This window comes from Dipteris shenzhenensis, chromosome 14, assembly GCF_047967505.1.
Source record: "Dipteris shenzhenensis isolate YYH24624 ecotype China chromosome 14, Dip_SZ_1.0, whole genome shotgun sequence".
NCBI lineage: Eukaryota > Viridiplantae > Streptophyta > Polypodiopsida > Gleicheniales > Dipteridaceae > Dipteris > Dipteris shenzhenensis.
This window is the reverse complement of record NC_141609.1, coordinates 43831844-43858705: the sequence shown is the minus strand read 5'-3', so window position 1 is coordinate 43858705 and position 26862 is coordinate 43831844. Positions and strand designations below refer to the sequence as shown.

At 45.5% G+C, this 26862-nt stretch overlaps 1 protein-coding gene across 1 annotated transcript in view; it reads right to left on the bottom strand.

Annotated features, from left to right (window-relative positions):
• LOC147894679 (callose synthase 9-like) overlaps positions 1–26862 on the bottom strand; it is a 433662-nt gene that overhangs the window by 162356 nt on the left and 244444 nt on the right. Inside the window, exon 25 of the mRNA XM_087384939.1 lies at positions 10625–10694. Coding sequence (XP_087241065.1) covers positions 10625–10694 — 70 coding nt within the window. The remainder of the gene's footprint in view (positions 1–10624; positions 10695–26862) is intronic.

Genomic DNA, 26862 nt, shown 5'->3' with positions numbered 1-26862 from the left:
CTTCTCACATTTTGGTTGGCATTTGGACATGAAAAATACATACCTTGATGGCCATATGGGTAAGCATGCAAGGTCTTCATTGGCAGCCTCTACCAGGAGGACTGTACAAAATGGATTTGCTCCCCTTGTTGGCATCACCTACAAGGTTAACATGGCATTTTCTGCCTCAACCTTGGTTGTTTCATTGCTCCATTTAGGAGTTTATCTTTGGCCTTCCCAGGGCATATTTCATGTAGTAATGCATGATGCTTTTCTCCCTTTAGTTCTCTTAGGGAGGGTCTCTCATAGTTAATAGAAGTCCTTTTCTTGAAAAAAGAAAAAAAAAAAGTGTGCCCATCAGTCTAGGAGAATGTCACCATGGACTGTGAAGAATAGAAAAAGCAAAGCTCATCCTCCAAAGCCCAACCGAGGTATCCATAGTAGACACGAGTGAACCTGAGATCCAACCAACTATGGACAATAGGAAGGTGTGTCCTGTGCATCGTTTGTCTGGCAATATCACTATCAATCAGTTTTGACGTCCATAATCACTCCCACATGATATGAAATCACCTGAAGAGGAGTGCAATATGTGACCCTCCCTGCTAGAAAATATGGAGCCTAGATACTCCTCCAACTTGCTCAACTGTCTATAAAAAACTGGGATCAGCTCAAGTCTTTGATAGTCTCCTCTGCAACACCTGGTAACAAGTGAGACTAGAAGGTAGAGGGGAGATCTCCATTTTCCAACTTGCTACCTGGGTGGAAACACTAATCTTCTACGGCAATGCATCCCCCCAAACTAGAAACAAACCTAAAGAGAGAGACTGTGTGGAAACCTCAATCCCTTTCTTGGTATAAGTGCAGTGAGTCTGTAGGGAAAGCCCTGGGATGTTAACAATGGAAGGTGGAGATGGAGACTGAAATAGAGATGGAGACTGGGATGTTAACAAGTCCTGAGATGGAGCCAGGCACCCTCTTTTCTTTTGTTTGTGATTGTGGGCTATACATATCTCCCTCCATGCCTGCTATATTGCAAAGGACTCCCAAGAATTCAACCTAGGTCAAGACACTGTGAGACCACGTGTGCAAGTTGTGAGACCATGTGTGCATAAGACCTCTAACCAACAAAGAAAATCTGAGGCTTGAGCAAACCGACAAACTCACGGGTGAGACCTGCAAGACGTTCCTCATAGGTACAAAAGTCATAATAGAGTGACGAGGCTGTTTAGAATGCGACAAGAGATGAGAGCCTTAGCTACTCCCTTGAGTATCCCTCACACTAAGGCTGGGATTGGGGTCATCTAATCTGAATAACCTAATATTGGGGAGAGAATCTCGTCCTACAGTAAAGCTACAACTGGGACAGTAAAGCTACAACTGGGACCTCTACAGACTGCCACATGAAAGGATCACCTCCCATCTCTAGCTCTCACAATGAAGAAATGAGGCCACCACTATGAATCTACGAAGAATCCTGTGGGTTGATGTCTTGATTGGGGCTCCTAGGTCTGCAACAAGAGATGTGATCTTCTATCTTGTTGAGTATTGGCCAACTCTAATATTGTAAGAGACCACGTCTCTATAATAGGCATACATCCCCACCATCTCTGTATCTATTTCAGTCTCCATCTCCATCTTCGTCTCCAGAATTGATGCTCTCCCTAAAGTGTGACTGTATCAACCTATGGTGGCCGCAAAGGCTCATTAATAGCTGCTGCTTTGGGTTGCACAGGCTGTGGAGGTGCAAGAGGCTCAGGAGATATAGGAAGAGGAACATGAGGAGGGGGTATTGAGAGACATTGGCTTCAATTCAGGCCCCTGATTATTTCTCTCTCAATGTTGCCGGCTTCCCGTAATTAAAAATGGCCGACACCGTCAAGCATGTTACAGAAGCAGCAACAGCAGCAACATCAATGGCCGCCACGACCGAGATGCTGCACTATAGTAGAAGAGGACTCGCATCTTCTACAAAGGACAGCGCACTGCCCACACTTGCCGCACTCCCAGTCGCAGGTACACTGGTTTCAGCTCCATTGTCCCATCTTCCGCCCAGCGCAGTGCCCGCACTCCCAGTCGCAGGTTCACCAGTTTCAGCTCCATTATCTCATCTTTCGCCCATAGCTACTTTGTACCCGCAGTTTTTTTCACCCCTCCCCTCTCAGGTTCCTTCTTCTCCTACCCCTTCTCCACCCTTTTTTCTCTCCCTCTCACAGCCCTCTGTCACCTCTTCCCCTTTGTTGCCTATTTTACCTACTTTGCCAGAGGTTACCTCCTCCTCATCCTCTCTACAGACTTTACCCATCCCCTCCTCTCCTTCCCCGGTACCCGTTTTCTCTCCCCCTTTCCAGCCTTCTCCTTCATCCCCGCTACCCACCTTACCGATTTCCCCCCTGTCTCCCTCTCTTTCTCCTTCCATGCCTTGCACTGTTTGTCCTTGCCGCCACATCCTGCCAGAGCTTCAGCACTTTGAGACCCATCTCCGAGCTGCACTTCAGATGCTTCACAGAAAGGACGAGACCATTTCTCTACTTACAGCTCAGGTTGCATCTCTTGCTGATCGAGTGACACAGCAGGATCGGGAGTCTTATCTATTAGGACAGATCTTCAGGTCTTACAGGCGACCCATAGGACTCTTGCTGGAGAGATTCATGGACACACAGAGCGAGTGCAGCAGATCGAGACTCGCGTTCAGCACATGGATACATCTCCCAGTACAGCAGTAGCAGCAGTTGAGGAGCGTTTGACCTCCCTTCAGACAGAGGTCCAGAGAGCCACAGAGTGGGTGGATGTCGTCCGCCGTCAGCCATCACAGCCTCAGAGATCTACTGTATCAGCTACATTGGTCGAGTCACAGCAGAGGGCCACAAAGGCCCTCAACATTCGCATTCGTGGTATCTTGCCCTCGGCGACAGAGTCCACGATGACACAGGCTGTGACCTTTGTCTCTCAGACATTGGGAGTACAGGATCATGGCATAGTAGGAGCATATAGAGTCGGGAGGGATCCTACTAGAGAGCAGCCCCTCATTATCAGATTCAGAGATGCCCAGGCACGTCTAGCTACCCTCAGGAGGAGAGGGACACTCAGAGACCACCCACAGATTTCCATGGACGAGGATCTGACTCAGATACAGGTTGAGGAGCGCAAGGCGCTCATGCCTCAGAGAGATGCAGCCCGAGCTCAGGGCAAGTGGGCAGTGATTAGGGATGGCAGACTCATCACAGGCACCTTGAGGCGTGCTCCCACAGTGCTTAGAGATGGCAGACCAGCAGATACAGCCCCACCTCCACCTCCACCTCCACCTCCTGCCCCGTCCGCTTGACAGGACAGGGCCCATGGGACACACCACCCGTCAGATAGTCTACGCATCGCTGTATGGAACTGCAATGGTTCTTTTACAGCACAACCAGGAAATCTACGGGGGGCATTCTTTGGGAGAGATATCATCTTTTTCACGCAGACACACGAGAGTCCAGAGAGACCTTTGCCACGAGTGACAGGGTATACATGGAGATCTGCCTTCAGGCAGCACGCCTGGACATTTGGAGTGAGAGGATCTGGAGGAGTGGCCATTTTGTACAGAGAGCATCTCGATCGGATCATCACAGTGGAGAGAGCAGATTCACATGCCCGATTCTTGTGGGTACGTATCTGCCGCAGGGCCCCTCAGTGAGATCTTTTTATTGCAGTTTGCTACTTGTTGGAACACTGAAAGGAAAGAGTAGAGTTGACACAAAATCAGAATACTTGCTTATAGAATGAAGAAGAAAGAGGTCCTTAAGTAGGCACCTCATACAAAGTCACTGACATCACTGATGACCTCAAAGCTCCACAATCATCTCCTCAATTTGCTCCTAGATTCACTCAATCATCCTATGTGGCTTTTCCACCACCTAACTGTGCTTGTGGGCACCTAACTGTGCCTCTAGCACTCACACATAGAAACATAAGGTGTGCCTGAGGCATACACCTTGAGATATCCCAACAAACCCCCCCTCAAGGAAATGCCTCAGGCTATGTCATGGATACATCTAGTCTCATAGTTTCTCATGCCATCTCATGGTGGTCAAGGATTAATCTATGGCTAGGTTCTCATGCTAGCAAGGGTTCCCTTGGGTGTAAGGTAAACAGAAAGGGATACAAACAGACCTTCCAATGGTTATCTCCCCTACATGTACATGCACACAATGTCTGTAGGAGGTACCATGGAACAAAACATACACATGGCCTACATCGTAAGGTGACCAGAGGTGTTTACAAAACACACAAAACACAATAGTTTATTTGCATTCATTTTGGAGAACTATCCAGGCTGAGTACCTTGACATAAAAAGAGAGATCTGGAGCATACATAGAGATGATTTAAAATGCATAATCTTCATGGGATGCCTCATCTTGTGGAGGCAAATTCACTGTAAGTAGATTTGCATTTTCTGTCTTTGCTTTGTCTCTGCAAAACTTCTCACTATGGTTGTTTTTGCCACAGTGCTTGCATGGATTAACTTTGAAGCAGTCCTTTGAAAGGTGATTTGTCTTTCCACAATGATTGCAAGGAGAATACTTGCCCTTCTGGAATTTCATAACATAAGCTTTGTCATTGCCTTTCCTTAGCTCCATGTGTCTTTCTTCTTCTTGGAGAGCTGAGATAATGCCTTCAAGGTTTGGATTGGGAAGATTCTTCAAAGTGCTAACAATGTGATCAAAACTTTCAGGCATACTCTTAAGTAGTACTGCCATAGCATCATCAGGGGTGATAGGAGAGTTGATAGAAGCTAACTGAGTCATAAGAGCTTCTGCCATGCTTCCGATGGAGACTCCAAGTCAGATATATGATGTATGTAATCATCACCCAAAGCTAAAGCAATTATACCATATGCTTTTTCTTCTCTTGCTGGATCCCTTGCCGGTCGTGTCGGAGCTGAAGATTCTCCAGCATTTGAGGCCGTAGAAGAAGCGGTAGGAGTAGGTTTGACAAGTCCCCATAAGTTCTCCCGCATCAATGCAAATTTTACCTTCATTTGCCATGTATGGAAGCCCTTTCCATTGAACTTCTCAAGATTATATAAGGTAGCCATGAGAGGGTCTAACCCAGATATTGGGCAGTGTCTATCTCTCTTACAAGGCAAAAAGAACTGAAATACTTCCAAAGTATAGGCACTTGATGTAGCAAATAGTAGTGACTAGTTTTCAAACAATGATGCTACTTTTGCATGCTTCATAGGAGTGGATGAAATAAACACTTTCCAATCACAACCAGGTCTAGCAAGTGAAAACAAAACTGAAGCAACACTTGTAGTGAAGTTATTGAAAACTTCAAAAGACCAGAAATGCTAGAGTAGCATTTTATGTAGCATCATTTTCAAAAGTATGTCAAAACTGTCAAAACTAGAGAGCTGAACTTGGAGGGCTCATATCACACTCTTCAAAGCAAAAGAAAGGGGGCTTTCTGAGGCAAAAGAAAGCTGGTATACCACAGTAGATCCTCTGGGAAGAAGAGGCAAAAATATGCGTCAGGTCGCCTTCACCTTCTTGAACAAAGTCGACTGGTTTTTCTCTGTTTTCTCCTTCAATATGCAGCCAATGCTGCTCAGATTTCAGCACAAGGTAGCTCTAGGTATGGAGAAGCTTTCCCTGGAAGGAATTAGACAAAGACAGAGTAGGCGCAGAGAACTTGCAGCAGAGAACTTCGACGATTTTCCTGCAATGGCGACGAGCAGACGCAATGATTCGTCGATTCCTTTCAGCCAGGAGTGCGCCCCAACTAGGTGGATCTTCAGCTGGAAGGGCGTGGGAAATGAGTGAGAATTGGAGGAGAACAAGCTTAAGCAAGTTTTTGGAAGAAGAGGGAGAGATGGTGAAGAAGAAGAAGAAGAAGATGATGATGATGTGGCAAAAATGGGCTCAAGGGGGATCAAATGGCTCTGATACCATGTTGGAACACTGAAAGGAAAGAGTAGAGTTGACACAAAATCAGAATACTTGCTTATAGAATGAAGAAGAAAGAGGTCCTTAAGTAGGCACCTCATACAAGGTCACTGACATCACTGATGACCTCAAAGCTCCACAATCATCTCCTCAATCTGCTCCTAGATTCACTCAATCATCCTATGTGGCTTTTCCACCACCTAACTGTGCTTGTGGGCACCTAATTGTGCCTCTAGCACTCACACATAGAAACATAAGGTGTGCCTGAGGCATACACCTTGAGATATCCCAACACTACTTCCCCCCGGCGCAGTCGATCTATTCTTCCACTGGACCAGGCCAGTCCATATTTGAGGATCTCTCAGCGGACATTGCAGATTTTTCACGTCGCGGAGAAGTCATCCTTTTAGGAGACTTCAACGCGAGGACCTCAGACAGACAGGCCTTCACTTATGACTTCATGGAGGATCCGGTCATACTCCCAGCATTTCACGATGATAGCCTCTGTCGGACTTCATCAGACTGCACAGTACAGCCCACAGATCAGGGACGTCAGCTACTGGAGCTCCTCACCTCGCACAGTATGGTCATTTATAACGGCTTGTCCAGGTGGCCACAGTCTTCCATGCCTACATTCTCTTCTGCTTCTGGGCGTGGTACTAGCGTGATCGACTACATCATAGGTCCCCCGACTCTAGTCCCTTCCATCCATAGCCTTACTGTTAGCCCCTTCATGCCCTCTGCCGACCATGCACTCATCCACTTTACTTTGACTCATGTCTCCCATGACCCACCTCCCCCTCGTTATCACGACCGCCAACCCTACTACGAGGTTCATTTCGACCACCAGTTCGATGATGTATATAGCCAGAACCTCAGCCGCCTACTCCGTCCTCATCTATTAGATGCTCTACCATCCACGCGGGACCGGTGGGAACTTGTACATACTTCACTCGTTTCTGCCGCTCACATGTCGTTCCCTGCCACATGTCATTCGTCTAGTCCCCCACCGGTTGGTCTTGTTCCTTGCAACGGTTGGTATGACGAGGAGTGTAAGGAACTCCGCAGGAAACTTAACCTTGAGACCAAGGAGAAGTCTCCCCTCCTTGCCGAAACCAAGAGAGACTACAAGTGGTTGGTTAGGCGCAAGAAACGCCAATTTCTAGCCCGGAATGAGGAGGAACTGAGAAGCTTGCTTTTCAGCTGTGACTCCAAGGAATTCTGGAGAAAATTCCTCCGCTCGAAGTCTCAGAGCCCCCTCACAGATCCACGTGTCTGGTCTGCATATACTTCAGCTCTATACGATGTTCCAGATCAGCCAGATATCGATTTATCCCACTCCCCTAGGCCAGCTTCATCTAGTCTCTTCACACCGGAGAGTGTCCGCGCAGCAGTCCACCGATTGAAGAACGGGAGAGCTAAGGATCATGATGGATTGCAAGCGGAGTATGTAATCCATGGGATTGATACCTTAGCTTTTGTTCTCTCCCGTCTCTTCAATGAGTCTGTTTGTACAGGCCTACCACAGTCCTGGTTAGGCAATACCATAGTACCTATCCACAAGTCGGGGGACCCTATGGAGCCGTCGAATTACAGGACCATCATGATTGGCCACGTTATGGCCAAGATCTATGCATCAGTTTTGGAAAGCCGTATAAATGACCATGCCGAGACGACAGGACTCAGAGCCAGAGGACAGGCTGGATTTCGCAGGGATCATTCGACGCTTGACCACATTCTCACACTCAGGGCACTAGTAGAGGAGGCGAAGTCACGAAGGCAACGGCTTTATTGTTGCTTCGTGGACTTCAGGAAGGCATTTGATACAGTTTCGCGATTCAGATTGTTTCAGAGGATTCGCGAGATGGGCTTCAATGGAGAAACACAGTGGGCTATCATGGCTTTGCATGAGAGGGTCACTGGTCGGGTTCGGACACGTGAGGGGCTCTCAGAGGAGGTATGCAGCACGATTGGGGTAAAGCAGGGTTGCCCGCTCTCTCCTACTCTCTTTGGACTATATATTGATGAGCTAGAGATGTTCGTACAGATGACTGGCGGTGTGGGCTCTACTCTCTCAGGATCCTCCATTCCTATCCTCCTGTATGCGGACGATGTGGTTCTCATTTCCTCTACTGCTCAGGGCCTCCAGGCACATATTGAGGCACTCCACAGGTTTTGCCAGGACAGGGGATTGACCGTAAACCTTGGCAAGACCAAGGTTATGGTTTTCAACACCTCTGATCGTATCTACAGCACGGATGAGTTTTGCTTCACTTATGACAGACAGCCCATTGAGCTTGTTAGAGAGTACACTTATTTGGGGGCAGTTTTCAGGGGACCGATCTTTACCATGACATATGCAGCACGAGATAGGATTAGTAAAGGGTATGCTTCGTTGGCTCATCTTGAGCGTCAGTGTTTTCAGTCCCACTTTCAGCATCCCGATACGAAATCCCTGCTATTTGACACATTGGTGAGACCAGCTGCGATGTATGCAGCTCCTTTCTGGGCAGGAGACCTTGGCGCTGCAGATTGGAGACGAGTAGAGAGGTTACAGATCATCATGTTCTCTCGGCTCATTAGGGCCAAGGCTACAGTTCCGCACGAGATCATGCTAGCAGAGTTTGGAGCTACTCCCCTTGCATTGGATGCAGCGTTTCAGTCGGTCGTGTATTTGCACAGGGTTAGGGAGTTTGGAGACTCAGCAGCAGGCAGAGCTCGGTTGCCATGGTTAGCACTTGCATCTTCTATGGAGTTGGCACGATCTGGGGCCCGATACTGCTGGTACTTCAGACTCACTAGGTGGCTCACATCTCTTGGACTAGACATGGATAGACTGCCTCCCTTCCGATACAGCATAGATGCCCCTCATCTCGAGTTGACTCGCCACGAGCTTAGTCAGGTCACGAGAGCAGACTTGCTGCAGCTTCATACGTACCGCACTTGGATTTATCCCACGCAGCTTCCGACGAAGATGGCCACATATCGTGACCACTTCCTTCGGATCTCAGAGGATGGATTTGTCATTCCACCAGGCTACACAGGTATCCACATGTCCCACTCACTGAGGATTGCCCTTGGCCAGCTTAGAGTCTCTTCGCATCAGCTCGAGATAGAGGCTGGTAGGATGCGACACATGGAGGATGGACGGCGTCCAGGCCGAGAGACCAGGATCTGCCCTTGTTGCACCATGGGAGAGGTGGAGTCAGAGGAGCACTTCATTTGCAGATGCCCGCTATATTATGAGATCAGAGGGAGATTCCACTGTCTCTTCACGGATGGCTTTGGACCTCTCTCACGAGTGATGGATTATGAGGATCAGCATTGCCTAGCTCTTTATGTCAGGGAGGCCACTATGCTTCGACGACACTACCTCAGAGACCATCAGCACAGACCGGAGCGTGATAGAGCCCAGCCCGATAGAGCTCAGACACACGCTATACCAGATGACAGGTATCAGGAGGAGCACGAGGAGGTCAGAGCTCACACAGGACACATGCCTCCACCCTGTGGATGTACATATGAGATGGTTTGTAGACGCCGCAGGATCTTGTTACATAGGGGACGTACTCGCCGCTTCATCTCCAGACGATCCAGGATGATGGCAGCTTTTCGGAGGAGACTTACTCATGGAGATCTCGCCCTACCAGCCGCTCACCTCACTTTTGCTCAGATTTGTACTCTCATAGCAGGAGGCAGAGTCGATGGACAGGATTTCCAGTATTATTTTGGTTCTCAGACTCCGTGATACATGGACTTGTATCTTTGCATTGACATATTGTACTCATTCCCCCATTTTGCACCCAGGGGCGGTTTCCTTGCATCTAGCTTACTTTGTATTTAGGCTCGGATTTGACATTATGTACTTTCACTTGCATTGTATTGCGTATCACTTAGATGATATTCGACGATGCCTCTTCTTTGTGGCACGTTGATTTTGTGCTATCTTGTACGCAGAGTTCTTGATGTCCCATGGGCCCATTTTGGCCTTTAGTGGACAATAATACACTTTCTTTCTTTCTTTCTTTCAACCTGACCAACAAGCTCCATCGACTCTTCAACTTTTTGAGAATGGAGGTTAACTAAACAGAAAATAGTACCGCCTCACACAATATTTGTGTTTTAGCTCAAACATGATCTCTAGTCCATACAGTTCACCATGCAGAATACATGTTTACAAGAAAAGCAGCATCACACAGCATGCGGTAGCATATACAGTTTTACAAGTTATGAAACTACACACTCAGCACCCATTCCCCATTTGAAACATAGTTCTTTATATATATATATATATATATATATATATATTCATCCCTTGAAAATTTTATTCTATCAAAAACTAGCTAAGAAAATCCCCATTTGAGAAGGCTTGGCACAAGCTTCAAGTTTTTAAATTCTTTGCCAAGATTCGAAATGAACTTTTGTGAGCTTATTTTCACATGGTAGTTCATCTCGTTTAGTATAAATAATTTAAAAAAGCCATGTATCATGCGCATCACAGATTCCAATGGCATCTGTTACAATCCATATACATCACAGTGTACAATACTTATTTGCTATTATTAATTCTTGAACCATCAAGATCCATATCTCTAGACATATCATCTTGCCATGATCATTTTATTTCATCCTCTGAAGTTCCAATGCATATGTGCATGTGCACTAGCCTCCACTCACTCAATTGTGCAAAAGGTTGGAAACTCCATACACTGCATACCTCTTCAAATGTAGATGGCCATTTCAATCTCTCGGGCCAAGTTTCCCCTACGGGTTCAACAGACATCCCCCTGGCAAACAAAGGCAAGAGAAACTGTTGTCCACCCAAAAAAGAAAAAAAAGAAGTAATTCCTTCAAAGGTTTACCGATGTTTATGCTCTGAACAATAATTTCAATAGAGACGAATATAGTACACTTGAGAATAAAAGCAGGGTTCAAGGTATGAACTAGTTTTGAACGGGCTAATATCTCAATTTAACGGGGTTTGTCAGTTAAAAGTCAAGTATAGGAGCTCCAATTTTGTCTCGTATCCCATGAAAAAGCAACAAAACTATTTCTATGTCATTAAAGGCATAGCAAAATACATCCACTGCTAAACATTTTTTGGACTCCAATACAATGATTTAAATACAAGACATATCTCCTTAAGGTCCAAATTGCCTCTACAAACGAGCATCACTCCCAGCTGAGTTATGTTTACATGATGTTATTGGCGACCCCGCTTAAGACACTACATATATTCTAGCAAAGGCTCAGTTGGACATCTCACACTGCTAGGAGTAAGAGAGATAGATGCATAGGTGAGTTGCAGGCTGAGTAAGATCAAGAGTTTCAGACCTCATGTGTGTGTGTGTGTGTGTGTGTAGTTGTATGGTGTGTCTTTCTTGGTGTGTGTGTGTGGTGGAGGAGTGTGTGTGTGGGAGAGCGATCTGAGAGCTATGGCGTTTCTGTTTTCGTGCACGTCCATCTGAGGCTGCCGTCAGGCCCGTTTTTGCCTTCCGTACTGCTGACGTTTACCCTGGCGGTCTGCTCGCATCCTCACTTCCTTTTTTCTTTGCCTTAGCTGCCCGTTTTAGGTTCAAACTGTACGAATTTCAGCCGTACAGTCCCGTACGGATGTACGGACCTGTCTCAGGTTTTGTGCTGTTAGTCTATCGCTTTCTTTTCCACACAGCTGGTTGTTTTTCGTTTGTTTTGTACTAATTGCCGTACAATCCCGTACTGTTGTACGGACCTGTCTCGGGTGTTGTGTAGCTACTCCATCGCCTTTTCTTTGCTGTCTTCGTCATCCCTTATCGTAACTGTGTGCTGTTTTCATCATCCCTCATCGTAACTGTGTGTTGTTTTCGTCATCCCTCATCGTACAGTTTTTTGGGGGGTTTTTCTGCTTTGGTGTCTTTCCCTAGCAGTCCTGTGTCTTTCTGCCCAAATCTCACCTATCCCTCTGCTCTCTCCTTACCAGTTATACTCTCCTTCTCTTCCCTTTTACCTTTTTTTTTTTTTTTTTGGGGGACTGGTTTTTTGGCTTTTCCTATCTTTTTACAGATATTTTATTCTCAAGCTTCCTTTTTTACAAAGTCATGGCAGAATATTCATATGAAAAAACGTTTCAAAAAGAGCGCTTGGCTCCCTGCAAGAAGCAAAAGCAGGTTGAGGGTCAGCATGACCCGATGCATGATACTCTTGAGGCTCAACTGGTATATGATGTAATGCATGAAGGATTTGCAGATACGCGAAAAGAGTGGAGAAATTCGGTTCCTTCGGTTGGCCTTATGGTTGAGGTCGATGAAATTGTGGATCCCGTCAGAGAATATGCCAAGAATGCAGTCATATTATTCTTTCCAGGCCGGATGCCACCAGCTGCAGAGATAGGCAACTGGCTGACACGCACATTGGCTGGCTCTTTTGTTCGTAAAGTACACTATGCAGCCAGGGGCTTTTTTGAAGTTATCATGGTGGATGAGATCCACAGACAAATGCTTTTGGAACATTCACCTCTTTTTTTTGGGCAGCAAATGGTGCATGTCTTGCCATGGTCTCGCACAAGGGACTTTCAGGCTTTAATCCGACACAGATGCCCAGTCTGGGTAGAAGTGGTTGATTTTCCCCAATGCATGGCCTCACTTTTGCCTAAAATTGCAGCTTCTTTAGGTAAAGTGGTCTGCCCACCACGACCAAATGGTAATTCAAACAGATTTTGCATTCTCTGGGATACTGATAATCCCACACCGGACTCTTACTCAGTCACGGTGAATAATGTCAACATGGGGAGTGCATTTTACAAACTCAAATGGGGTTTATTTGCAGGGGCCTGTTTTGAATGCAAAAAGTTTGGACACATGGCTTCACAGTGTCCACTGAATCCACATAAAATGCCTCATGTCACCTTGCCAGTCCACATGCCCACTAAAGATGCTCCTACTCCAGTTGCCAACAAAAACAAAAGCAGTAGACAGCATTCTGGGAGTCAGGATAAAGGCAAAGATTCGGTAGCTACCAATGCAAATCTCACTTCACATTCACCTCCTGCTACTCAATCCTTGCCCAAAGGAAAGCAGCCTTCAACTGATGGCTGGCAGAGCCCAAGAAAGGTTATTTCTGCTCGAAGAATTCCACCCCCTCGCACTTGGAATGGTGCCTCTTCTAGCGGAAACACCCTAGAGATCAATACAGGAATTGGGATTACATGGGCTGCAGTAACAGCCAGCAGAACACTCTTCCCTGAAGAAGAGGTTGCTGCTTTGCTGTCTACTTCTCAAGCGACTACTTCTTCTCAGGGGCGAGGCCTCGACCCTGAGATAGAAATGCAAGGCTGACTTCATACATTTTGCTGCTGTACATAGTTGTTACATTACTATAAATATCTGTATATATGACTGCTCACATCACCTGTTTTACACTTAATGTCCAGGGCAGGTGTGACAGTAGGAAATGGAAATCTGTGTGGCTGTACATCAACAGATTTCAGCCTGACATAGTGGCATTACAAGAGCACAACCAACATATTTATGCAGGCAAGACAGGACACTACTGTGGGTATGACATTTTCTATGCTGGGGAGCACTCTTTCTCAGTTGTCCTTCTGATCAAACATGAGCTTCAACCAGTCATTGCATTAAATGACAACAAAGGCAGATGGCTTGTTCTCCAATGCATCATTAGAGGAGAGGTGTTTGAATTTGCTTCAGTTTATGCACCTTAGTCATCTCGAGACAGAACTGTAATTTGGCATGCTATGCAACAATACCCGTGGAGATCTCATGCCTACATATGTGGGGATTTCAATAATGCTCCACAACAGGGAGACAACACTTCCAGCCACGATCATATGTTATCTCCTGAAAGGCATGCCTGGTCTCAACTACTCTTGCATTTGGATCTAGTTGACCTTTGGAAGGAACTGCAGCCTTTGTCACCGGGCTACACTTTTCAACATAATGCTCTTTCCGCTTATAAGGCATGACTGGATCGTTGGTATAGTGTTTCCCCCCAACAAAATGGGGATTTCGCATGCAAAATGTGGATTGACTATGCCTTTGTCCATTCAGACCATGCACCACTATGGCTGCGGTTATCTTTTCATAAGATGCCAGATGATAGATTGCCACAAAGGCGACATCTAATCATCAACAACAGTTATTTGCAACATGCTGAATTTAAGGCAATGGTTACTGAAGCAGCTCATTGTCTTTTATCTAGCAGCCATCTTCATGATGATGCCTGGGCTTCTTTTATTTCTAAAATGCAAAGGGTGATTAGAGTTTATGGCAAGTCTTACATGAAGACTCTGAGGGAAACCATTGCTCAGGCCAAGTCTACTTGTCAAGACCTCACTGAACTCAGTCATCATCGTTCGCTGTCCATGCATGAGCAAACCACATTATGTCAGGCCAGACATTGTCTTAAACTAAATGATCACAGGAAACTGGCAAAATGGGAGACTAGAGCAAGACAAAGAGCCTTCACAGATAAAGGTTGCTCTTCCAAAGAATTTTTCAAGAGTTTACATCAGAGGAGAATCAAAACAGAAATTTGCAGAGTGCTTATGCCTGATGGATCATGAACTACTTCACGGTCACAGCTCGCCTCTGTTTGTGTGCATCACTTCTCTCAGCAATTTGGCTCTGCAGCTCCTCCCTCGCAACAGGTTTTACTTGCACGAAATTTACTGTTGCAAAATGTTTCTCCAATCATTTCCCCTACTCAAGCTTTGGAATTGGAGGAACCCTTTACTGAGAGGGAACTATCAGATGCCATCAAATCATGTGGCAGATGGAAATCCCTTGGATGGGATGGTTTGACAGTCGAGTTTTTTCTAGCATACTGGCCTATTTTGAAGCATCCATTATTATCTATGGTGAATGCTGCATGGCAACATCAGAAAATGCCAGACACATGGAAGAGAGGTCTTGTTAAACTCCTTCCTAAAAAACAAATTTGTGAGTCTTTGGCACACTAGATACCCATCACTCTTATGCCTGTAATTTACAAAATCACTACCAAAATGATCGTTGCTCGGCTAAAGGGGTTTTTACATGATGGGTTGCATCCTGCGCAATATGGCTTTGTCCCGCGTAGGCATATCACCGATAACATTGCTAATGCCTACATTGGAATTGAATATGCCAAATACACACAGCAGGATGTTCTGTTATTGCAAGTTGATATTGCCAAAGCTTTTGATACAGTTCAGTGGGATTTCATTTCATCGACCATGCAGGCTTTGGGTTTTGGCACAAAAATGCAGCAACTCATCAATTGGCTATATCAAGATAGTGAAGCTGCATGCATACTTTCAGGAGATATTTCTCCATCCTGGACTCTTGCTTGCTCTGTCAGACAAGGATGTCCACTGAGTGCTTTACTTTTTGCCATAGCCACTCATCCACTGCTTCAATATCTGGATCACCTCTTAAACACTGACCAGCTGCACGGTTTGGAGATCCTTGGCAGTCGTAGCATGATTGCTCAAGCATATGCCGATGATTCATTCTTTACTCCAAAAAATACTCGGGCTGATCTGTCCATGATTATGCATGCTCTTTCTACATATGGATTGGCTGCTGGCCTTCGGGTAAATTTTTAAAAATCAAAATTGTTGCCTTTACATCCACAGGACTGGCACAACCTTTTGTGGCCCGGGGAAATTATCCCTGCTTCTCAATTCATTCGACATCTTGGTTATCCTTTAGGATGGGGACTCACCCGTTCACAACAAACTGATTGGGTGCTAGTAAAGTTGAGGGCAAAACTTGAATATTGGAAGCTTGCAACTTGGCCATTACATGTTCGTCTGCGAATTACACAATCCATTTTGATAGCATACATACAATTTTATCAGCCTCTCACTATGTTCACTAAGGCAGATTTGGTTTCATTTATGTCAGCTATCATGGAAATTTTCTGGCGTTCAAAACATGGCAAGAAAAGTCTCAGATTACTCTCCATGCATCGTCTCTGTTCTCCAAAGATGCACGGGGGTCTGAACATTCTCAATATTCAAATGCATTTACTTGCTCACAGGGGGAAAATGATGATGCAGTTTCTACAAGGAGATCAGCCTTCGGCTTTTATGATTCGCTCTCTCTTATTACATCTCCATACATCTGCTTTTGGGAATTGGCAGCCTACTCAGTGGGAATTTTTATTTGGCTCTATCCAAGGCAAGATCAGAGGATGCCCTTTTGTTTCTTCTCTGCTTCTTGATTGGAAACACATTCTATCCCACTTGGAATGGAAAGGCAGGGACTCTCTCTCGGGCAACTCTTTGAGGGTAGAGAATCTCTTTTGGTCTAAAGTATTCCACCCACCTTTGGCCTTACAAGAACCCCGACGTTCTTATTTTCTCTCCTTCAAAGGCATTTCATCTGTGGCAGATGTACTTCATGATGATGGCACAATTCTATCTTTTTCTTTGGCTGCTCGCAAATATGGCTTGGGAGCTCATTATCGTCCTTTATGGCATAAAATTTCAGCAATGCTCCAACCGTACTTGCCGATACCTCATTTAGAAATACAGCATCGGCTTGAGGATTGGATTTTACGCTCTCCTTCCTCATATGTCCGTCCTTTGAAGCTTTCACATATCACAGTGTCATCATTGTATAGAGTTTTATTACCTCCACCTTGGATTTCCAACAGAGCAAATACTATTTGGCATATGGATCGTTCAATGAAGTGGTGGAGAAAAAGGCTGCGTCTCCTTTGGCATTACAAAGTCCCTCTTCAACAACAGCTTTTCTTATGGCGAGTTCTCCTTGGAATTTTTCCATCTGGACAGTTACTCGCACATAGACATATTGCTTCAGCTGTTTGTCACAGATGCTCGCACTCTACTGAATTAGTGCTCCACATCTTTTGGCCCTGTCCAAATACTTCTGATCTCATTGCTCTCATCAGACAGAGGCTTCGACAGCGATTTCCTACTGTTACTTTTGGCAGATTTTTCTGGTTGTTTGGTTTTCATCCCCAGAGACAGGGTTTTGATTTATTTTTTATATGGGTGCGATATTGGACCCTATGGACTTTATGGATGGATAGAAATCATAGAGTCTTTGGTAATCCACTATTTTCATCCTTTCTTTTTTTCAAACGATCTCTGCAACAATCATTCTACGATTGTTTTCAGACTCGTTTGATTGAACAGGATGTGTATACAACCTATACTGAGATTTTTCTTGAGTAGTAGCTACTTCGTTTTTTGAAGCAGCTATGAATGTAATTATTATATAGAAATAAAAGCTTTCTTCTCACAAATAAAAAAGTGTGTGTGTGGTGGAGCTCTAGCTATGGCGATTCCAGCCCTCAGCTGGCCCTTCTGGTGATCCCGACCTGTCCCTACTGCTGCCTACAGTCCATTCTTCCTCCTGCGCTTGCTCACTGAACAGCCACCTTTCTAGAGCTCCATCTGGTCTCTTTCCCACTTCGTTCCAGCCTTTTGCAGCTCTCCGCTTGTGTGTGTGCGCTCCATCCAGCTCTCTGTTTTTGTGTCTGTGAACACGACGATCTGCTCCACGTTTCCAGCCTATTCGCAGCCCTTACCTCTGCTCGCTGAAAACTCGTCACTGTTTCGCCATCCTGTCTACCCTCTCAAGCCACCAAGCGCCTCGCTACAAGTTCCTGTGTCCTCTTGTGTGTAAGGCAGTATTCCAGCAAGCCTTCTGTTGCAACAAATTTCGTGCCTTTCTATCAAAATTCCATGCCTTGCTGATATAGCGTTGCCCCCTTTTTTCTGATCTGACTCTTCCTGCTGAATCGACTAGCCTCTGATTTGACTCTTCTTGCTGAATCGACTAGCCTCAATGGCAGGAACAAGCAAGTATTATGTCAAGAGAGCACTCTTTCCTGAACCTAAAAGACAATCAAGGGAAACTCTGCCCCCCATAGCTCCTTCATCTGAAGATGCTTCTTATGTGTTTGACATGTTGAATGAGGATTTTCAACAAAGTAGAAGAGAATGGATGCTACCTGCTCCGGAACTCACTTACAAGATGAAGTTGCCTTCTCTTGTGCATCCTCTGAAGAAGCTCTCTCAACTGCAGTCATCATCTTTTTCCCAGGCAAAATACCCTCGGCTAATGATGTGGGACAATGGGTGAATTCTCTTCTAGGTGGATGCTATGTAGAAGGAGTCTATTTTGCCTCCGGAGGATTTTATGAAGTTCATCTCTTGGATGCCTTGACAAAACAAAAGATGCTGGAAATGTCCCTTTTATTTTTTGGTCGTCAAATGGTGCACATCATGCCTTGGTCTCCTAATAAGGACTATCATAATCTCATCAAGCATCATTGCCCTGTATGGGTTGAAGTGGTTGATTTTCCAGATTACATGAGAACAGAGCTTCCTGGCTTAGCGATGACATTGGGACAAGTGATCTGTCCCCCTTGCCCCACATGTAACAAAAATCGTTTTTGCATCTTATGGGATATTGATAGACCAACCCCTCCTGCTATTGCAGTTGAGATTGAGGGTGTTAATTTGGGAAAGAAATATTTCACTTTGAAATGGGGCATTTTTGCTGGAGTTTGTTTCTCTTCTCACAAGTTTAGGCACCTAGCTTCTGAGTGTCCCTCTATCCTTCATCCACCTCCTCCAGTTGCCATTCCTCCGCCATCTAATAAAGGAGGTCAGAAGACATATGTGGAAAAGACTAAAGCCAAAGGAGCAAAGCCTTCAGTTCATACACGGAGCCAAGCCAATTCAGCTCAAAACAAGGATAAAGGAAAAAGCAAGCTAGTGGAAAATAATTCATCTTCTCACGAGGGTTGGCAGATTGCAAAGAAGACAGTGCCTCTCAAACAAAGACCTCTCCAATCTTGTAATTGGCATGCTTTTGCTCCATCTCCTAGTCAACCTTCTACCTCTTCAAACAGCCCCATCTCAAAGGCATGGGTTAATGCAGTCAAGAAGGGTATTCCACTTTGTGAAGAAGATGATCTAGTCAGGGAATTGGATTCTGGGGGTCAGCAAGACCCTGAGGCAATGGCAGAGGCCTGATGCCTCCCTTTCTTTTTGAGAACTGCTCATTTCTTGTATATATTTTCATGCGTGCTTCTCTTAAATGTATTTCTTATAATATACAGGGCCTCTGTAACCCGAATAAATGGAGGCTCCTTTGGCACTATATAAATAAAACTCATCCAGATGTTGTGTGTCTGCAAGAGCATAATCAGCATTCCTTTGCTGGCCAGCATGGGTTCTTTTCAGGATATGATACATTTTATGCAGGATCTGAACAATTCTCTGGGCTGTGCATTTTAGCCAGACATGATCTGCAGCCCTGGGTAGCATATAATGATCTTTGTGGCCGATGGATGATTATCCAATGTATGATCAATGGAGAGATTTTTGAAATAGGCTCCTTGTATGCCTCTCAAATTTCAGCTTCCAGAGCTCAAATGCGGGACTCCATAAAGCAATATCCTTGGTCCTCAAATGCTCTACTTTGTGGTGACTTCAATAATTCTCCTCACTGGAAGGACAATACCACAAATAAATCCCATATGCTGCCCTCTAAAATCTAGCAATGGGAACATATGACTTCATCACTTCATACTGCAGATTTATGGACAGCAACTCGCCCTTCAGTTTTGGGATTTACATATCATCATAATGCTTTTACAGAGTATTGGGCCAGGCTTGATAGATGGTATCTTATTCATGCTCAGCAATATGATGATTATACATGTCAAATGTGGACTAACTATTCTCAATAACTATCTAATCACACTCCACTTTGGCTTAACCTTTCATTTGGTATGCCTCTAGATGACATGCAGCTCTCTTCAGTCAGACACTTATAGGTCAATCAATTATATCTTTCTCATGAAAAATTCCAACAAATGATTAGATTGGCTTGTAGGCCATTGTTATCCCATGCTCAAGAAAATCTGGACTTTGCTTGGAACTCTTTTGTATATCGTATTCAAAATGTCATCAAGGAATATGGAAGATGGTACATGGCGAAAACCAGACAGCATATCCAGTGGGCAAAATAATACAAGCAGTCCTTGGTACAGATTAGCCATCAAAAGGCCTCTTTCTGCTTTTGAGCAGAATTCATTGTCTTGTGCTTCTTCTATAATTGATGCTAATGATAGATGCAAGCTTTCCAAATGGCAGACAAGGGCTAGAGTTAAGCCTATGCTAGATAAGGGTTGTTCCTTGAAATCTTTCTTTCGGAATTTACATGCATATAGACAAAGTCAATCTATCATGAGAGTCACGAAACCCGATGGTCTTTGGACCCAGACTTTATCTCACCTAGAGAAACAATGTATGGATCATTTTCAGCTTCTTTTTTCTCAACCATCTTCTTCTACTCCTCAGATTGAATTGGCTCGGAGCATATTTATTGAGCTTGTTGTTGAGATATCGAGCTCCACTCGTGATATGCCAGGGTGATCGTTGTGCATTTATGTCACCGACTTGTTAGCTGCAGATGCGGTTAGTACAATGCCCACGAATAATAGCTGGATGATAGCTATCCTTATCTACTCTAGTTTGTGGCTCAGTTAGTATGCCACCTTAGTTAGTTGAGTTTGGTTTGAGACCCACATATAGAGTTCTTCTATTTCTTTGTACTTGAGTTCTTTTGGCTTTCACAACTAAGAAGAGGAAAACTGTTTTCAGCCTCCACCTGTGTGTGTATTCCCCCATTGTGTATGTGAGAAAGCCGCAAGTGAGACTCCTTCCCTCTCTCCCACTATCTTTACATGGTATCAGAGCCTTGTTCGTGGTAAGAAGCTCAAGAAAGCAAACCAAGTTCGCAGTGTCTTGGTAAGAGGACCAGTGTTGCTTTCCTATTTCGAGTTTGGGAGCAAATCTCTGCAGGTAGCACAGCCAGAAGTACAGGAGTGCACTGTCTCAGATTGAGACGCCCTTCGCGGTGTGGCGAGAGCGCAGTATATGCTGATTCGAGGCCATTTTGAGGCCCTTTTTGAAGGGCCCTTTTTGAAGGCGGAAGTTCTTCGCAGGTACTCAGAAAAAGGCCCTGTTTTTGCTGTTCGACCACTGCTCTGCTGGTCAGTGAAAAGTTGCCGCAGAAATTGCATCGTATGCCTGTGTGCAGAGATATTGGAAAGTGCAAATTCATGCATGTTGCCTGTTGATGCAAAATCGTCACTAGGAAGTGAATGTGTGGTCAAATACCACTTTCGTCAGTTTTGCAGATCTGCCCGTGTGAGGCAAAAGCTGTGTTTTTTTGCAGTGACAAAATATCTTGCAGTGTTCTGTAATGGCGTCTGACTCTCTTTCACAAATTGTCACTGAAAAGCTTGACAAGAACAACTTCCAGGCATGGAAGTTTAGAATGACGAATTTCCTTATGGGAAAAGGCTATTGGGAGTTCATTACAAGAAATGAAGAAGAACCAGTTCTTCCTAATGTTCCCAATCAACAGGAAATGCAGGCATTTAAAGGATGGCATGAGAGAGCCAGAAAAGTTATGTACTGGCTGTCAATCGGTATTTCGGATTCTATGATTGTGCATATTCAGGATGCAAGTACGCCAAAGGAGGCATGGGATACTTTGGCAAAAATGTACAGCACAAATACGCAAGCCAGGAAAATGCAGCTCAAACAGGAGTTGCACAATGTGCAGAGAGAAAATTTGAGCATAAATGACTACCACATGAAGGTGAAGAAAATTGCAGATGCACTTGCTTCCATTGGGTCGCCCCAGTGGAAGATGATGATCTAGTTTCTGTGACCTTGAATGGTCTAGGAAAGGATTATGCACAGTTTCGGACATCCATTGCCGTCCGTGAAAAATTTCCTGATTTTAAAGAGTTGTTTGCTATTCTAATTTCTGAAGAGCAGAGAAATGGGGGTGCATCTTCTTCAGGAGGAACTTCAAAAGAAACTGTCTTCTACTCAAATGCTGGAAGAGGTAGAGACAGAGGTAGAGGAGGCCGATCTGCAGGCCGTGGTAGAAATCAGAATATGCAGCAAACTCAAGAAAACCAGTCCTATGGAGGAGGACGTGGTAACTCTAGAGGCAAGGGGAGCCAAAGAGGCTGTGGTGGATGGCAGAGAGGCCAAAATGCAAACAACAATGTTGAATGCTACTACTGTGGTAAAATGGGTCATATGGCTAAGGATTGCTACAAAAAGCAGAATGACATTATGAATGGAAAATTGCAGCAAGGCAATTATGCATCTTCTAGTAGACAGGGTGATGACAGAAATGAGCATCTATTTATGGTGCAGCATATGAGCAATTTTGTGACAAGTGCAGAAGAACGAAATGATGTGTGGTATGTTGACTCAGGTGCGTCAAACCACATGACAGGTCATGCAGAATGGATGCAGGATGCAAGGAAAATGAAAAAACCAGGATTTGTGGAGACTGGTGATGATACTGCACATCCTATTGTGCAGATTGGTAAAATTCCTTTGTCTATGCAGGATGGGAAAAAGAAATACCTATCTGATGTATTTCATGTCCCGAACATCACCAAGAACCTGGTTTTTGTTGGTCAAATGGTTGAGCAGGGCTTGCAGGTCAGATTTAATCCTCATGGATGCTTTGTTGAGGATATGAAAAATAACGGTCGCTTGATAGCAAAAGGAAAGAAGAAGGGCAGGATGTTTACGTTGGATGCAGACATGCCTGAATTGAGTGCAGCAATGTTTGCACATGGGACCGGTGTAGTTGCAGATATGGATATCTGGCATAAACGCATTGGTCATGTTAATATACAGCGACTTAAATCAATGCAAGCCTTGCTGCAGGGGTTTCCACCTCAGACCATTTCCCTGTTGTTTTGGCTATCTCAGAGCCTCACTTGAGAGGCCGATCAGCCAGCATCAGGATCCCAGATGCCTTTTACACAGAGGAGGACCTTACAGAGGCAGCCCTACGGGTATGGTTTGCTCATGTCCAGGGAGGGCAGCCACATCCTTCACATTTAGCCGCTGCCCTCTCTGGTATTAGTGACTTTTACTGCTCAGTTGCTTCTACCAGGAGACGAGATATTCTCAGACGTGAGATTGGTGTTCGCCAGCAGTTAGCAGCTTTGCAGAGGGAAGAGCAGAAACGGCCTTCAGATGCTTGGATTCAGGAGCGCCTTGCTGCAGCGAGGGCTCACTTGCAGTTATTGCTTGATCAGAGAGCAGAGTATGCCTTTCATGCACGGGAGTCCTTCTGGATTCAGATGGGTGGTAGAGTCAATAAACACTTCTTCTCTACTCTTGGCCCTAGACATAGTAGAGAGAGTGTATCTCAGCTTATTGACTCACATGGGGTTTTACAGACAGAGCCAGATGACGTCTTACGCATAGCTTCAGATTTCTATGCCACCCTCCTTACTGCTGATCCTGAGACACACGATATAGAGGATGCTAGACAGGCTATTTGGCAGAGTATCCCAGTGTTGGTGAATCCGGATTTGCATGTTCTACTTGACGCACCTTTCACCAACACAGAGTTCAGGACTGCACTTTCAGCCCTTCACAAGGGCAAGTGCCCAGGTTTAGATGGCCTCACTCCGTCTTTTTTCATTGCATTTTGGGATATGATTGGAGACTATATTACTTCAGCCATGCAGGCCATTTGGGACTCTGGCGAGATGCCTGAATCGCTTACAGAGGGCCTCATCCACCTTATCCCAAAAGGAGGTAGCAGAAATTTATTGTCCCAGTGGAGGCCTATCACACTTCTGGGGACTTGTTACAAGATTCTGGCCAAGGCTATCAGCCTCCGATTGCAGCCACTTCTCCCTGATCTTATCCACGACACTCAGACGGGATTTGTGCATGGCAGAAGTATTTTTGATAACATTTTTTCTTTCTGGGAAGCTTCAGAGTGGGCCGTGCAGAGTGGCCAGAATCTTGCCATTCTACTGTTGGATTTTGAAAAAGCTTATGACAGAGTAGATTGGAGTTTTTTGGAGGGCACCCTACTACGCTTTGGATTCACTGATGTTTGGATCAGAGGTGTTTCCTCTTTGTACAGATCAGCCCATAGCCAGGTACTTATTGGTGGGGTAAGGGGTGAGAGATTTCAGATTTCGAGATCAGTCCGTCAGGGATGCCCCCTTGCTCCTTTCCTTTTTTTATTCGTGGCCGAAGCTATGAGCATCTATGTTAGATCTCAAGCTGACATCTTTGGGCTGAGACTTCCTATCAGAAGAGAAGAGGAGCTGCTTGACAGTGAGTTGGCTGATGACACAGCGATTTATTTGGATGCCTCTCCACAGACATTGACTTCTTTCAGGACAGCATTGGATTTATTTTGCTTGGCGGCAGGGGCGCAGATAAATTGGCATAAATCCAATGGCTTTTGGATCAGTGATGAGGACACTCCAGTTTGGGGACTTGACATAGGGTTCACTTGGGTTCAGAGGGGTGTGCCTATCAGGTATTTGGGCTGCCAGGTCGGCTTGGGTATTTCTACCACGCAGCAGTTTGCTCCCGTGTTGGAGAGCATCAGAAGGAAGCTTCTCTTTTGGAGCTCAGCCAAGCTGGATCTTGCCTCTAGAGTTGTGGTGGTCAACCAGGTCCTTTTGGCCACGGCCTGGTTTATTTGTTCATGTTGGTGCCGTTCTAGGGACTGCATCATTCAGCTCAGAAGACCGATCAGGAACTTTCTCTGGAGTGGGCTTGATGGCACAGCAGATGCCTTAGCCAGGGTGGCTTGGGAGACCCTCATCCTCCCTACACAGGATGGGGGTCTCAATATTATTGATCCAGATTTACAGTGCAGAGCCTTACTTTGCAAGATAGTGGTGCGAGGACTTATGCCAGGACAGGAACCGTGGAAGGACTTTCTTATCAGCAGCATACAGAGGTGCACACCTTCCTCAGGAGGAGACTGGATGAGCAGTGTTAGATGGATTTTCACCTCAGCACACCTCAGATCACCTTCATCCCCTCTCATGGTTGCCATTCTGAAAGCTTGGGCTAGTTTCAGAAGCTCTCTTCGGAGGATTCCTCCTTCCTCCCGGGAAGAGATTGATAGGCAGCCCATCATGTGGAACGACAGTATTTTAGATGATCGTGGCAGACCACTGGGTGCCTCACTCTACATGCAGTGGGCCAGGTGGGAGAGGGGACCTGCTTCTTCTTTGGGATCTTGGAAAGCCTTCCGTAGGCTTCCAGAGGAAACCAAGTCAGGGTTGATAGGACATCTCAGAGGGAGTGCAGGGAGGATCTTGCAGATTGAGTCAGCCCTTCCAGAGGCTTGGATAGACACAGATGATATGCCTCTCACTACCTCCACTTGGGCAGGTACTTTCTCGAGAGGCGGGGTTCCACTTCAGGTCTTAGCCTTCCGAGGTGCACAGGAGGATGCTTTGGTTTTCAGTGTCCAGGATGGTGGCAGATTGCTCAGATCTACAGATGATATATTGCTTGAGTCTGCTTTTCAGCCTATCAGGGTCGTAGGCCTTTTGATGCAGGGATCAGATTCAGAGTGGTTCTTAGACCCTGACCCCCAGTTACTCTCCACCGGGTCTTGGAGACTTTGGCTCTATGGAGGAGTTCCCATCAGGTATTTACAGTGGGACCCCGGAGAGTGGGAGTGGATTGATGCGGGGCATCGAGAGAAGACCATCCCCTTCTTTCGTTACACGGTCAGTAATGCCAGGAGATTTCAGCTCAGTAGTAGAGGTTGGAGACCCTCCAGAGTTCCTCATTGGGAGACTTTTGGTATTACTGCGGATCAGCAGAGGTACTTCTGGAGGAGGCTCTGGAAATCCCACAGGAATAGAAAGATCACTATCTTCTTTTGGCTTTCTATTCATGGAGGGATTGCAGTGAACCTTTGGAGGTCCAGATTCGGAGCCGACCCTACTTGCCCTCGTTGCCTTTCTGCTTCGGAGTCTATTCAGCATTGCTTATGGGATTGCAGACAGGCGAGATTGATTTGGATGGGGATAGCCAGGATCTTCAGTCACTTTGCCCATTCCCCACTCTTTATGACTTGGGGCTCGGTGGCTTGGCTTTCTCTTACAGGACCTCAGGTTTTCTATGAGGGACTTGACTCCTCCCGGGCCATTTCAGTTCGACATCATCGGGTTGAGCTCTGCTCGTTGGATGTGGTTACACACCGTCCTTTTACAGCTGTACATGCCTCTGTGGATACTTCTTGGGAGATTATAGCGAGCATAGCAGCCTGGCATATCTGGAGATCCAGATGCACAGAGGCTATGGAGGGTACTCAGGTTCATCCCTCGCACACATTGGCTAGTATCTGGACAGACATCGTACACACTCTGATGGCCGTATGGACGGGTATGCAGGGGGACTCCCGTGCAGCCTCAGCTAGGAGGGCTTCTTTCTTCAGGGAATGGAAGGATTCTCCTTTCTTCTCTGAATCTACTACAGGGTTGAGATGGCACTTTCAGCCTCAGCCTTGGTTTCTTTCCACCTCACTCTGAGGGGGTTTTTTATTATCCTCATGATTTCATGATGTATTCCGCTTTGAGCTTGCTCTCGCGGGTTTTTGTTCTTACTTAATAGAAGTCTTTTTCATGGAAAAAAAAAAAAATCAATGCAAGCCCAAAATATTGTTGCAGGATTGCCTAAATTCAAGGTTGCAGAAATGCATAAGGTTTGTGAAGCCTGTCAATTTGGAAAACAGGCAAGGAAACCATTTCCTAGGCATGTTCAAGAGAGTAAAAAGCCATTGGAATTAATCCACTCTGATGTGTGGACTACTAGAGCTGCATCTATTGGAGGCTGTCACTATTTTGTCACTTTTATTGATGACTTCAGCAGAAAAGTTTGGGTGTATTTTATGAAAAAGAAAAGTGAAGTGTTTGGGCACTGCAAAGCTTTTAAAGCTATGGTTGAAAAAGAAACAGGCCAACAAATAAAATTCCTAAGGTCAGATGGAGGGGGAGAGTACCTCTCAAATGAGTTTGCAAGGTTCCTGCAGGAGCATGGCATAAAGCAGCAATATTCATGCAGTCATACCCCATAGCAAAATGGACTTGCAGAAAGGAAAAACAGGC